General features: G+C 49.4%; 1 protein-coding gene across 1 annotated transcript in view; it reads right to left on the bottom strand.

The window, feature by feature from the left end:
• The window catches only part of LOC143377929 (uncharacterized), a 144,212-nt gene extending 129,669 nt beyond the window's left edge, over positions 1 to 14,543 (bottom strand). The window contains exons 1-3 of the mRNA XM_076829736.1: positions 14,474 to 14,543; positions 14,125 to 14,237; positions 2,191 to 2,236 (exon numbers count right to left, since the gene is read on the bottom strand). Coding sequence (XP_076685851.1) covers positions 2,191 to 2,236; positions 14,125 to 14,237; positions 14,474 to 14,543 — 229 coding nt within the window. The remainder of the gene's footprint in view (positions 1 to 2,190; positions 2,237 to 14,124; positions 14,238 to 14,473) is intronic.
• Between the last annotated feature and the right edge of the window lie 1,138 nt (positions 14,544 to 15,681).

The raw sequence follows: 15,681 nt of genomic DNA, 5'->3' as shown, positions 1-15,681 counted from the left end.
ACTATTCGCCCGATTTCTCCCCGAGAGCCCAGGGAAACCGCTTCGCCTCCGCCACCCTAGTCCCCGAATCGCCTCGTCGACCGAAATACTTGCGGGTGGAGGAGCAACAATACCGAAATACCTCGCTGGTCACGCGTTTCTTTTCTGGTTGCTTTGGCTTGTATTCCGTCGTTCTTCGGGCCAACAATGTGCCACCTAATTCACAAAGAAAGCCCGGCAGCCTCTTCCGTTAATCAAACGGAGCCCCTTTGCCGCGTGCACACGTGTGCTGCGCGGCGCACAGAGGCCCGAACACGCTTGGGCAAACGGACGTCGGCCCGGTGCACGGATCAGAGGAAAAACACAGCCGGGGAGCGCGTGTGGGCGCACGAAAACGCGTGTGAGGCCCGGCCGTTGCTCGAACGGATGAACGGCACGCGTGTTCGGAGCCAGTCAACGTTAATTACCGCGGAATCGCCCGCGAAAGGGAATGATTCATGGGCCGACGAGAAGGGCTTTGAGAACGGAGACAGAGGGAAGAGACGATGCAAACGAGCCTGGCCAGTGACGAGGACCTTCCAACGAATTTCTTTCTGACGAGCAGTCTGACTCACGAGGCGAGGGGTCACGACCCGAACAAGCGCCTTTTCGAGGGAGCACAGCTCAAAAGCTGGAGGAGCAGCTGATGAGCAGCGACTCTTGGAATATCACCAACTAATGGGCAACCACCTTTCGAAAGAAGGATCGCGTGGTCCATGTTATAACTAGAATTACACTTCGACATTCTAGATACTAGATTCTAGACTATCGACATGTATATTTTTCAAGTTCACCAGAATTTAAACTGGGCGAACGCGAACGAAATTCTTTTGAATATATTCAACGCCACCATTTGCATTCTCCTCGTGCACCAGTTACCTTCAGGCAACGAGTAAAAGTTCGTCCCCGAAATCTGAATTTTAATTGCTGAAGGTTGACAAGCGGAATCGCTTGAATTCAGGGAAGTTTTTAGAAGTCGGGGAACTTGGCTCGCAGCAGGTTTTTCCGTGGAGAAGCTGCGTGGAGAAATGAAGGAAAGAAAGTGGCGCGAAGAGACAGAGGCCTGGCTAAAACCGTGGAAGACAAACTTTCAAACTCTTTCAGCCACGAGGAATTAGAAACAGAGAATCATTAGGAATGATATTATTATTCAAACCAACCTTTTCCGTCGAACATGCCACGGAAAAAATGTCGCGAAAGATGTAACTACAGCGCTACGAGGAAAATGTGCTGTAATTAATTGACAGCGTTGTTTGAAGGCAAAGTACCAGGTCACAGCTAACATTTTTCACGGGAGGAGCGCGCATTTGTGAGGTTCTTCAAAGAATTCCCATCGTCATCCACACGCTTCTATTTTCTGCGCACATGAAGTAACGTCGTCGGAATTTCACCGACTTCAAAAAGCACAAAATTCTTGTCAAAAGAATTCATAGTCACCTCAAGATATTCACAATCATGGCTGGCATTGCAAACTATCAGGCGTTAACTACGCTCCCCTGAACCACAGCAAAAATGTTTCTCTTCAAAGAAGAATGGCGATCCTCTTGAATTTATGAGAAATATAGAAACGAGGGAAATGACGAGCGCGATACGAAGAAATGATGGTGCGAAAGTAAGAATTTCTTTTAAGAATTCAGAGAATAAGTGCTTCCTTCCTTTCATCGCTCTAGTTTCCCGAAATTTTCAGGCAGAAAATCCTGCGCGATACCTTCTGTGCGTTGGACAATAAAGCTTCGTTTCGCAGCAATTAAATTCCGCACGACAGTTTTTGAATATCGAAAACGAATACGCTGGCAGGCCGAATCGCGCGCATTTAAAAATCAACGATACAGATCGTTTTGTTGGCGCCGCGCGTGCAGCCCGCAACGGAAGGCCGGAATTTATTTGCCCCGCGCAAATATTTGCCATACTAAATATTTAAAGCGGGCAGCTACCGCCTGTGCTGTCCGAGGTAGTCGAGAATTCAGTTCCGCCGATCGACGGGCAAGTATATAGAGCTGTGTTTATTCAAGCGCGCCTGAAACGAAACCGAGGAAGAACAAACCAGACTAATTAATTATTCCCCCCGAAACATCACGGCCACCAGCTCGCGATATTAAAATAAAACGGACAATTTCGCTGAAGCATAATCTCTTATCGGAAGTAAAATGAATGTAGAAAAATGTGACTTACTTTTTAAGAAACCAAGCTGCCCTCCGCTTCTCCTCGACGCCTCCACCTAGAACAAAAACATTCCCATTAAACCGAAATGAAGAAAAATGAAAGAAGCGTTGCCACAACTTTTAGCAATTAATTAAAAAAACCTCGACTCTACAAGAGCTGAACAGAAGCCAAAGTTATCTACACTGGTGTTGGCCTTGGAGCTTAAGAGAAAGGCGCGATAGCGACAACTATAGTGGCTTTACTACGTCAACCTTGTTATCGCCTCGTACACTCGATTCACCCAGGGAGCAGTCCTTGTACCCGTCGCGTTTTATCACCCCGTTACGTTTTAATCACGGGAATTCCTCCGACTGGCCCCGGCTGATGTATTAAAGCAGCGAGGACACGCGACGTTAATATTTCGGACGGTCCTAGCCGCGACGTCGACGACGGGCGACATAAGGGTGAGGCGCGGGGTTCATATACTCGGCCTACATTCGTCTCTGGCTCGCATTCAAAAGCAAAAGTAGCTGACAACCCCGGCCCGCTGGCCATTAGACGGATATTTAGCCGCGGCTCGGAGTCACGATTACAGTCTACCAAAGCCACGTCGGCGGAGTAATCCCTTTGAAAGACGAACGGCGGGATACCGTGGCGCGATTCACGCTGAGTGGCCACCGATAAAAGCGACTCCGTGTAATTTTGTGTCACTGCAGGACTCCCTGTTCAATTTACTGCCGGGAAAAACTTTGTTCCAGCTCGGACGCATTACTTTCCCCCCCGCCCTCTGCCCTCACCCCCTCGTCCCGCAGCTTCCTCAACGCGCTAGTAATAAGTACCTGGTCACGGTGCGAAACTGTCCGGCCCGGGGCTGGATTAATTCAGCCCCGCTTTATTACAGCATCCCCGCATTTATACTCGCGGAAAGTTCGCTTCCCGGTGCGGGCAGCGCTGCCGACCGTGCTATAGTCGCAACGCTGGATTTTTGTTCGAAATGTTTTCGGGGAACTTTTCCCCCTCCCGTACCCGGCTGGTATGAAAACACTTGACGAGAGGCGGACCGAATTTCCGGCGGGCTGCTCGTTCGTTCGGCTACCAGGGATTGCGGAAAATCGTTGAATTTCAGGGAGGGATGTTCGAACGTCTGCGCGCGTAGCTCTGAATGTCGCGCGGCTCTATTTTCAAATAGTTCCACCGGCAAGACGAGCTAAGGGAAGGAAAATACGTCGGCGACGGAACAGAGTGGCGCTTGTCCATACAGTCTGAGGGGCCAATTGCCCGCAGCCAGCGCTTAACAGCAAGCGGACCCTTCGAGACCGCAGGAAAGGGGTGTTCCTCAGCGATGAGAAAATTGGATCGCACCCGGTGGCGGCCGTAGGCTCTCCCGCTGACTTTATTCCAACATTTCACCGCGTTATTTTATTTAACGCGCGCACGACCCCGGCTCGATTGAATTATTCAAATTCCACCCCCTCGTGCCCTTGACTTCCACGCGCGCGCGCGCGCGAGACCCCTTTCGAGCGCGACCTAACTCTCCGGAGACATCCCTCCTGACGATTTCCCCGAGCATTTCCATCGGAGTTCCACTCCCGTTGCCACGGTAAAAGTGGTTCGCTGGTAATGCTACGGGGCTCTCGCACAGGTGCCAGAGCTGCCTAGACAGAGAAGCCTGCCCACCTCGAGCGAAATACGAAGCGTCACGGCGGCCCTGAAGTACGTGTAGCTCCGTGTAAGATTGGAAAAAGGGGTTTCCACCAGGGACTGCGAACTGGAGTCTGACCTCTTTGCGAGCAACTACCCGGAGTGTTTGATATTTACTGTTTCCTGCAGAGAGTAAGGATTAAACGGTAAATTCGATGAAGGAGGGAATGCAACGGGATGTACACGATTGCAATGCGACATCGGGAGGCTCCGGTACTAAGATTAATTAATAACTCGATCATCCCTAAGAGTTTCGACACGCGGTCTGGAATATACAATCACTGTGCTCCGCCTAGTGCACGCGTCGTTTCCACGAAAATCCACGGCCAGTCAGGCGACACGTTCCGTCTATAACTTAAAATTTACCCCCGGAGCCGGGCTTCCGGGGTTCTTTACGGCGTCGTCATTCGGCGCACGCGGCACGTGAAATGTGGACTGCCGCGGGACGACGTGCGAATGTCTTACATATTTCGGAAATATTGGAAAATATGGGGCGGCGTGTCTCGTTCGGGGCTCGTGCAGCTTCCACCGCGACGCGGAAAATTCGTACGCGTTACGTGCGACACGATCTCATCTCCTCCGAACCGTGAACCACCTCCCATTCCCTCCCTCTGCGCAGGACCATAAAAGAATTATAAAATACGTTTGTCAGTGGCACGATCGTACGCAACCTAATTCGTCCACCAAGAGACACACTCGGCTGCTAAGAGCGACAAGCCTCTCCTGAAAACTTCCACTCTTCCGCACCGAATTACCTCGAATTTATATTTCTCTGGCAGCACCCCCTTTACATGTCGCGATTCCGTCTGACTTAAGCCGCATTTTATGGCACTCGGAGATATTATAGCGCGTACCACGTCAAAGGCTACTCAGGATTTTCCTCGGCAACATCGCACCGGTCCAACCTGCACGTCGATACCTGCTCCGCGCTGGAATATCGAGGGAAAAAGCACGGGGGCAGATAACGCTCCGTTGCACCCTGCTTCGCGGCGTCCTTTAACGCTTTGGCGAGGGTGGGACAGGGTGGGCTACGCGACCAAGGAACGCGCGCGGACCTCGCAAAAATCGCGTATTTCACCCTGGACGGGGGAAACGAACCGTTAGTGGTAACGATCGCAATTTGGACGGGAATTATTGCTGTTAAGGGTAGAGGTCGTGATACATCGTGATGGGATAAGAAATAATTAAGATTGCAGATGAATCGGAAGGGCTACGAGATGATTCATCTCAGCTGTGGTACAACTACAGTTGAGACTATCTGAGCGACGCGGACTTCGACTCGCGAAATCTTGACTATTCTCGAAACAAGGTAAAGGGGTGGATACTCGGATTAATCCAATAGATTTCGACACGTGTGTTAGGTATTGTGTATACTGTCTGGCTGATCCTCAGGATCGGATTGAATCTCCGAAGACACAGTTCGTCTCGGTGAAGCACAGAAAATACGCGTTCTCGTACAGCGAATTCTGTCGTTAAGAAATCGGCTCGGAGCCCAAGAAATGTTTGATCGTAGATATCAATGGGACGCGTGTTTCCACTCGCGAAGCGCGAACAAGAAGACCGCGGCCAACCGCTGCCTCGCGGATCGCCGAAAAGATCGGTACTCCCGAGCTACTCGGTCCACCCTCACCACGGGAACAACGAGATCGAGCGAGCCGATCACTTATTGGTCGCGCGGGAGCGCGTAATACAAATAGAAGTTACATTATACATCCTACAAACTAACATGCAGTATAAAAGTATGTACAATTAAAATCGACAAATAAAAGAAGCTGAGCTATTAAAGAAAAAGAGCAAAGTTTCCAATCCCGCCATCGCGAACACAGTCTTCAGTGAAATACACGGTAGAGAAAGTTCCATAGAAATGACACACTGTCAGCGTGAAAATGCATTACTCACTAGAGAACCAAAAATTCGTAATTCGTTGGTGAACGAGTGGCCGAGAACGCGAGAATGCATCGAGGGAGGTAAAAAAGAGGAGGGCGCAGGCACGCAGGTGCATTATTTTCCCGGCGATTTGTCTGGGGTGCAGGGGTGCAGCATCGTACGTTACACGTTCAACGCGGCGCGGGCATTATCATGAAAATTAGGAGCGGGGTTGCGCGGCGTGCTTCGACGGTACATTAATTTTTCATAACTCGCAGGGCTTTAATCGGAGTCCAGCGATATCCGGGCGAGCACTCGCAGAAAAATGCGCCCGAAATTGAAATTCCATTGGACGTTATGGCGATCGATCGCGGTTTAATTGCGAGCACCGCCACCGGTTTGACGCCTGGACGCGAGCCAGAGTTAATCCCCAAATATCATTCCCCACTTACGCGCCGATATCACCCTCCGCGGTGTCGCGGCGCTGTTCGCGGCCTGGGTCGAATGGTGCCGCGCTCCAGCTTGCGGAATCACCGCTACGGAGGGTGCAGGAATTCCAAGTGATTTCGGCGCTACATGGAAAATCCTGGCGACAAAGGAAGCGCGTAAATTACGAGTGAATTCCTTTGACGTAACTTCGCGGGGAGGGTAGTCGCGGCGTGGCGGATTTCCGTCCCTGTTCCTGGGCGAAGTTCAATGCCAGATTTCGGGGAAAAATGGGCGTGGGAACTTGGCGCAAGAATGCGCAGCGAGAATGAGCTTGTGGTACACCGTGCGTTTATACGCGATTCTAGAGATCTGGAGATTCGATTTACATTCGCTCCCTTTCAATAGCTACTAAAGAGAGACTGAAATCAGCAGAATTTCCACAGCAATATCCTCGCAGCCCTCATCACGGTTAAAGTCTGAACCGTAGGCAAGCACTTAGGAAAGTTTCCCAGTGACCTCCATTCCCCCGTTCATCCCCCGTGTTCGTTCACCCTAGAATCCCGCAGCAAGCCGACGAATGCCATCCGCGGGGCCCGGAAGGGGGCGACGGTGGCTGGAAACACGGTGCTGCGGCTCAAAGCAACCGGAAGATCCCTTTTAATTCGCATCAAAGTCAACGGCGAACGGGCCAGGAATCCGCAAGCCCGCCCCGGTTGGATGCGCCTTGTATCCGCTCCGTGGCTGCTCGCTCGGGCAACAATGACTACGTAGAATTTGCGATTCAAATGCGGCCAGGAAGCCCAAGACTTGTGTCATTCCGCTGGCGAACCAGCCAGCACGGTTCCACTCGCGCTGTCTCGCAGCGCTGACGGCTGCACAACGGCCCTGCTTCGCCGGTGTTCCCGTTTTCGTTTTCTCCGCGGCCACGGGGATCCTCCGGCCTGGCCGTATTGTCGAGGAGACGCGATAACGCCGTCCCTATGCCCGTGAACCACGCCGTTTCGGATGTCCTGGCGATCCTACGTCAGCAGGCAGACGTCAGCGCGTCGCGTTTTGCGCCACGTGTTACTACGCCAGGCGTCGCGTCAGCGTCGCTGCTACCCCGCTGCGGTCGGAGCTGACGCGGTCTGCGGACCCACCGGCTTTCATACCCGCTCGGACAATGCAACTGCAGCTGGAAACCGCTCGGAGCTTGTGGTAACGCTCTATCACGAGCTCGATGGCGTAAAGATGTGCCTCGGTGTGTGACCGAGCGTACGGTGCAAGGGTTTCGTGCAGGGCCGTTTCTGGCGGGGGTGCAGAAGGTGCCTTCGCACCTGGGCGGCCAAACTAACGGCGACCGCGGGGCGTTTATTATATGTAAATTTTTCACTAATAAGAATAATAACACAGGACCACGTAAATTGCAAAAAGCTGTTGTAAACCCGTAAAATGCCATATAAACACAACATATCCTATTTCCACAAACTTATAACGTCAAACTCTCTAACCTACTAACCCCTAGACCACAAAACCTCTAATCCCATATTTCGTTAACGCTCTATACCCCAAAAACGTATTTACACATATCCCTACAACCCACTATGGGGCGTTTGAATCTCAAACGCGGAAATAAATATTTTTAAATTTCCTCAATCTTCAAACTCGCATAACGTCGCTAAAATTCTTCCAACGTTGCTAAACAAAGACCATTTTAAAGTTCGAACTTTCTGCTTTTCGATGCTTTGAATTACTTTTATCGAAATGGGTATCCAGGGGGTAAAATCCGCCCTTAAAGAGAAGTGTGCCAAATTGTAAACATTTCTTAATGTTTGACAAGTGCTACGGAGAACAATCAATATTTTTTGTAGTTTCTATACATTCTGTCGTAAAGTGTGATCCTTTGTCTTTAAGATAAGCCAAACCTCGTCGAAAAAGGATGATTTTTAACATAGATATAGCCATTTAAAGAAAACCTGCCATAATTATATGCCCTAAAATCGTAGGATCTTTAGGGCAGACGATGCGATCAACCAAAAAGTTACAAGAAGTTATCTTCTTTTTCCTATGTGAAAATACTTCATTACCTTGCATTCTAATTGCAAAAAAGTTGTTTTCACAAAAAGCAGAATTTCCGAAAATGACTATTTCTGACTATATCACTATTTGTGTCAATTAAAAAAAAAGTTTTGTGGTCCTGTGTAATCGAAACTCTTTTGCATGATAACTGTCTAAAATGATGTATGTATAGATATAAAAGTAAACAGTGCATATCAAATTCTTAATTAAAGAATATTAATTAATAACGTCGGCAATATTGTTTTTGCACCTGAGCGGGCAAAACCCAGAAACGACCCTGGTTTCGCGGTCACACGAGTAGCCACTCCGATTACAACGCTAGATATCGAAAGATTACGAGTAATGGATGTACACCAATCTTCAAGCGTAATTAGAGAGCTCACCGTGGTCGCTTCTCACCCCAAAAACATTATCAAGCGATCACCAGAGAAGTGGACCCGCGCGAGGCTTGTCGTATATTCTTTACTCGATTATTTCCCGCCGCGAATTACGTGACCATGGATTAATCCCGAGGAATGAATTGTTAAAAACAGCGTCCGACGCCGTTTAAAATGAATGAAAACCATACGCATAAATTTTCAAAGGGGTCGGCGGTGGCCAATACACGGGGCAAGTGCTTCATAATTCCGTTGGTTTTTGCACGTGGGACGAAAAAGCCGCCACGACCGTGGCGAGCCCGCCGCGATAACAGCGCCGCGGCCGTATCCGCTCCATAATAATAATTAAACGAAAGTTAAATGGGAAATCACGAATTCCGGCGATAACGTTGCTGTGCACCGAGACGGGGAACAGCTTCGGAAACTAGTTTCGATTCTGTCACGTAATTCCCCTCTCTCGCAGCTTGCGCTCAACCGACCCCACACTTTCTGCACGGTTCGCGAGAATAACGCGAAATTAATTTTCGCTTCCCTGGATTTAATGACTTGGCGCTCCGATACCGGGCACGATCCCTCGCGCTTTCGATCGCCCCGCGAGATAATCGACGATTCATTGGTCGCGAAACGCATACAGATAGCTATCGAACCGAGCAAGTGCACCGTATATAGAAGCGCGTGCAGGAGGGTGCAGTGGCTCCTAGAAGATGACTAGAGAAACTAACAAGGGGAGGACACCATGTGGTAGACACCGATTTTGATGAGCCTTCGCACGATGGATCTATGTCGAAAATAAATAAATAGGTGTCCGAGCGTTTCAGCTAATAGGTCTAACTAATGGAGATATTTACATGTAAATAATTAAAAATTTAGGGTTTCAGTGGGTAAAAATTCCACACTACACTGGTGCCCGCGGGAGATTACCTTCTGGAGACGTCGGGGTGCCTTTTGAAGATGTTTCCACATTAAAAAAAAACTTTATAAATTTTTTTTTAACTTGGGGAAATATTCAAAAGGCACCCCAACTCCTTCAGAGGGGAATCCCCCGGGGGCGCCAGGGTAGTGTGGGATTTTTACCCATTAAAACCCCACGGCCACTATTTTTAATAATTTCCATGTAAATATCTCTATTATTAAGGCTCATTGACAGAAACACTCGGACATCTATTTGCTTATTTTCGACATACACCCATCGTGCCAAAGCTTATCAAAATCGGTGTCTACCATATGGTGTCTCTCCTTGTAAGTAGCAGATCCTAAACTAAAATGCAGTAAACCCTTTCAAAACAATCGGTGGAAGATACCACTACGTCGACCGTACGTATTACGAACCTAAGTAGCTTACAATTACAGACATCCTTTACGATCAAACTCGACGTAAGTTGGCGAGGTCTCGTTGTTTCGACGATACATTAGTATTTTACCTGTTGCCGCGTGTCTGATGTGATTTCAGGACGGCTGGCACCGGTTCAATTTTCAACCGCGGATTATAACTTCGTAAAAGTGAACAACCACTCGTTCCTCTTACTCATCCCGCCCGAATTCGCGCGTCGTTATCTCCCGCCGCCAACCATATTCCGCGGGATCGAAGCAGAATGGTGTCGGAAGTGGAAAAACGAATGGCACTTAACGAGAATGGAGGAGGAAGTCCGGTTTAAGGATCGTCCCGCTTCTTGCACGAGATTCTACCCCCTCGGTCGCTAATTAAAGATACGAAAAGGAAAATAATGAGACACCGCGGAGCCATTTCGCGTTATTAATGGCCACTTCGTTTACGTCACTAACGTCTACGCGGCTCGCTGGCCCGTACGTACCGCGAGAATTTCATTAAATCGACCGACTAACTACCGTGTGGGCCAAGCTTTTTAAAATTTACCTCTCGACGTTCGCGGGACGTCGTCGCGGGTTACGAATCGCGCAAGTAACGAACCGAGATAATTACGACGTCCTCGTTCGCGCGCCGCTCATAATTTCCCATGACGTAGCCCCCTCCCTGGTTTAACGAACGGAAGACGGGGAGGACGGGAGTGAGACCGCGAGCAAATACGAACCTCCGAAATTACAAACAACTTTAACGTGATTCGACGGCACAATGGGATCCCGACTGAACGAGATTAAATCGTGACTGGAACGCGAGATGCTCGCCCGTTAGGTTTACCCTCGCCCTCCCGAATTTTACCAAAAAATCTCTTACGTATTCGCTGTGGCCCATTCGTGTTGCAACTGTAAAGCCGCGGGCTCGCGTTTGCTGGTAAAAAAAAAAAATAAAAATAGAAGATTCAGAGTCGGGGCGAACTCGTTTAAATATGTGGGTCGCGTGTCCGTATAATCTTGCTGCGTTAGAATCCGTCGTTATTTGTCGTTAGCGAGCGTTTGTTCGCGGCACGGTGAAACGTTTGTTGCCACTATGGGATCCCTTGTCACGGAAAAAAAGACCGCTGTCACGTACCTCTCGGAATTTTTCACTCGAAACGGGGCCGCGTTACGTGCTTTCGAGCTTGTCCGTGTTCGAGCCTATCCCACCACCCCGCCTTGCACCCCCATCGGCGCGCCAGCTAGAAACTAAACGGAACTGGGCGCCGGCCGATTATTTATTCATCTCTGGCCCGGTAATCGAGACCATAATGGCTCATTTCGACGAATTTGCTTCTGGCGCTGGCCAATTATCAAAGCTTGTTGCTCTATTATTCGTAGTTGAATTATTTTTGCCCCGCGCGAAACGGACTCTATCGTTTCGCCCATGTGCGGTTTCCATTATTCCCTTTGATTTACAAAATTGATGTTTGAACCAGGATAATTATTATAAAACGAGAGCTCCACTAATGTAAGTTTGCAGCGCATGTCTGACCATATACGAGCTAGTTCCCCTTAATAAATACATTTCGCCATTCCTTGCGCGAAGGAAAGCTCTGCGGCTTGGTGTATCCTTTACCATGCGAATCATTTTTTAAATTTATACAACCTATTACCGAGGATCAAAAGCTCTTTCCCCCAGGTGAAGCAAGACCCTTCAGACGAGGAGGTTTAAAAGAAACGGTGACTCTAAGTTCTCCAACGTATTCGCTATAACTCGCAGACCGATTCCATAGAACAGTCTTGATACGGACCATTTTTTTCCCCGGATAATGGGTTCGATTGCTAGGAAAGCAAAGCCAGCAGCGAACAGGGAAATCGCGCGTGACAGAGAGTAACGATTATCGCGTACTTTCGGGCAATCAGCGGCGAGCCCGGCTCGCGAAATTTCGTCATGGAAATTGGCCAGGAGGAACGGTTTGTACGGTCACGAATTCGATGACATTATTATTCCAAAGCGCGTAATCCGGCCCGCTCGAACGCCGGCTGACGAATATTTGACGCAGCCGGCACTCGATTCGATTGCATTTAAAATGCCTAATTCAATTGTCGGAGAAGTGGGCGAGGGTTCGCGAGGCACAACGAAGAACGACGGGGGAATTGTTTATGGAACATCGCCGATTCAGGGGCGCGCGTGTTCGCGATAAAAAGTAAATTGGAACACGGAACGCCGCAATGAAGCTCGATGGATTTGACGGGGAATTTTTTGTCAAGGGCTTCGATGTGAAATGATGTTGGGGAAATTCGCGTGCCTTTAATTTTTTAATTTTATACACAGTAAGGAATTAATTTTGAAGCAGGAATATTATAAAGTGACTGTAGAATCTTCAACAAAAATTCCTTCCTTGTCAGTTATTTCTATACGTAACGCAAGACGATCGACGACAAATCCCTGTGGCTCGAGAAAGGTGGCCATTAGTAAATCTCCAAGCATTCTGCAAGACGTGAAAGCACGAGGAAGCTAAGGAAAAACTGGAAAACTCAAGGTGGGAAGTAAGTCCTCCTTCTTTCTCTTCCTTTCGTTCCGCCCCTTCGTCCCGTAATTACCGAGCAATTAACTCGACGACAATGGGAACGTGTTTCGCGGAGGAAATTCGGCGCTCGTTTCAGCTCGAAGCCTGCCAACCGGGCCAAGAGATGGAAAAAGGGGCGTTTGAATTTCAATTCCCGCGAAATTAGCTGGAACTTGCGATCGGATGGCGTTCTTTTAAAATTCCCTTTAAGCTCCTTGGTAACGAGGCGTTAACAGACAGGGGTCTTTTTCCGTCACGCGATTCCGCTCCGAAGCAGTTTTAATTAAAAGAAATCGCGGGGTCACGCCTTCGGCGAGGCTAGTCTTGCGTCTCCCACGGTACAAAATAACGCGACGAACGATATCAACGATATCAGTTGGCGCTGATCTCAAGCATCATCGAAGCCACTTTAAAAGTTAGGCCGTATAACAAATCTCGTGCCCCGCACGATCGAAATAAAGAGCCCCAGGAAACCGTATCGAAGCCAAGGAAGAAACCAGAAGAGCCTTCGTGCTCTGGTTGATCACTCCCAGACACGAAGCGAACTTGTTCCCTTCAAGTGGAACAGAAGTAACGTAATTAGATACTTCGGCCACTTCAGCCTGTAAATGCGAGCGAACCATGCCCAGGAAGAAGCTCGTGAAAGAGTAACGCTGGTTAGGGGAGCGGAGGAAGAAAAATGAGTGGAGTGTATTAGAGACGCTTTCGTCTCCCTTAATTAACAGCTGAAATTATCCAGCCTGACTCGCGCGACGGAATAATCGTTTGATTCCCGTGCCCGCGTCCCCCCAGCCATTTAAGGGCAATTTTCAAGCTCCACGATTAATTAAGTGGCTGCTGCCGTCCAATGTGTACGGGAAATCGATTTCGCCAAATCGACCGAGCTGATTCGCTAGACTCGATGGCTACGGGACCACCAGACTCGTCAAACAATTCGGGTTTATCGCGCCCGACATTGCTCCGCGGGAAAAAATATATACGAGCTCATAATTGCGTTAATCACAGTCGCAAATATACAGACTAGCGTGCAGGCCTGGCTCGACGAAGACGCGTCACCAGCGGTGGTCAGTGGAACTCGAATCCACGGTGGAATTTGGCCACGTTTCGACCGCGCCACGACTGCCCACGTACGCGATAGATCCGTCGTCCATATTGAGCCACGAATAAACACGGACGGTGATTAACACGGAAGACAAATAGCAATAATAAACCCTGACGCGAGCGAACAGCTCTCGGCTGACATAACGTTGGCTCTTACTACTGGCGCTGTTTACGGGCAGCGAGACTCGGCGTTCCCCGCGCGGTAACTCGGTATCCTATAGTCGATATCGTATCGAGTGTTTGAAATCGAGAATTCCATGGGTTCGTTGCTAATTTAAAATCAAATGCACACCATTAATTAATCTGCACAGGGGAAATTGCGCGCTCCATGAGAGGCGCTCATTAAACCTTCAATAAACGTTTGTTCGCATTGAATTATGCAGATGTTGCGTAACCTGTGCTTAATTATTGATACGAATGTCACGTGTCTGAGAGACGGAACGTCGATTGATTGTAATCAGAAAATATTAATTGCGAGCGCAATACTGCATACCGAAATTCCGTAGCGTTCGTAACAAAAATTAAAGAAGCGAGTAGAATATTTTTTCCAATGAACTGAGAAGGCTTACCTTCGGCAACGTCGACGGGAAGATACACCAAGCAGCACGAATCACTGACCGATTTTTCGGGCACGGCTGTAGCGAGCGCGGCACGTGTTCTCGCCACAAACACCAAACCCGAACTGTTCAGATTACCCGACTCGGGACACGAATTAATAGCACCGTCGACCTCCGCGCGAATGTGCGTGCACGGGACGAAGTATTTACCAACGCCGTGTGTTTACCAGCCGGCAAGTTCGCCGAGCGAGAGACCTCGCGCGAGTTTTGATTCTGCTTCCCGTTCCCGGGGTCTCGTTTACCTCGCGTATCGCGCCACCCCGCCAGTTGTTACGTATTTAACGCGCCCGCCCGCTTGTACCTGCGACCTCCGCAAGCCAAATAAACCCGTCGCGAGATTTAGCAGACGCTTGCCCTCGCAGCCTCGGCATGCGGGATTAATTGTTCGTTCTCTAGCACGGTGACGATCACAATGAGTTAATTAAATCGTCCTGTACCTGCTTCGGATACACATGCCAGGAGAACTAGCTTCAGGCTAACTCGAAGACGCTTGGAGTGGATTGCCAATGGATGGATTAAGCGCTTTTCTTCGGAAGCCGTTCGAGCATGTGAAATGACTTTTGTGCGTGAAGATATTTAAGAGCGCGGCAAGTCTGGAAATCGATTTCCATTTAGCCGAGCCTTCAGAGGCGACCCAGTAATCTCTGATTTGGAAGAAGCGTCCAGTGTCAGTGATGATCTAAAGCCTACGTCGAACCGCGTGAAGCATGGCCCATCGCGGCGGACGTTGACGTACGAAGCGACCGGGACTGATTTAATTGACCAATTACGATACTCCCCGGATGCACGTCCGTCGCGATATTCGCGAAGCAGTTGATGACACTGTTCTACTAGCGTTGTTGTACGCGGTTTGACGGGCTGCCAGGCTCACGATTTATCCTCGGAGGACGTTAAATCGCGACACGAGGCGGGAACGTAACGCTGACACCAGGGGAAAATTCGATGATACGCATTAGCCAACAATACCGCCGGTCCGCCTCGAACCACGATGGCCCTGGTAAACTGGACAAATCGTAATTGCCATAGCGCTCGGTATCATTTCGGTTACGGCCCTCTCTAACCTCTCTACGCGCCCCACTTCGTCCCCCCTTTGCCCGCTGTCCGTCCCTTTCTTCGGCCAATGGTAGCAAGTTAAATTATGTCGAAGCTCTATCGCGGTTTAATTAAATCACCGCGCGGAACGTGACGTTTCGCGCGGCGCGAAATTAACCGGCCGCGATGGAAGAGAGGAAGAATGGCGGGGCAAGCGTGATTTCAAATAGAAACAGAAATCCATCGGGCGTAATTTACCTGTAATTAACGTTATCGATTTCCCGCCGCCGACGGGTAACGGGTAATTATGCGGAGGCATCGCGGGCATATTTACGCGGGAAAATACAGTTGATCGTAATTACACACAACAAATGCGACGGAGTATGTTAATCCGTACGGGCGATTCGTCCCCAGCCGATCGCGTTTGCCAAACAATAACACCGCCACCCTTCGGGCGATTCGTAACGATCCCCTTGA

This window comes from Andrena cerasifolii, chromosome 16 (genome assembly GCF_050908995.1).
Source record: "Andrena cerasifolii isolate SP2316 chromosome 16, iyAndCera1_principal, whole genome shotgun sequence".
NCBI lineage: Eukaryota > Metazoa > Arthropoda > Insecta > Hymenoptera > Andrenidae > Andrena > Andrena cerasifolii.
The sequence above is the reverse complement of the archived record's forward strand: the minus strand, read 5'-3'. Positions and strand labels throughout refer to the sequence as shown.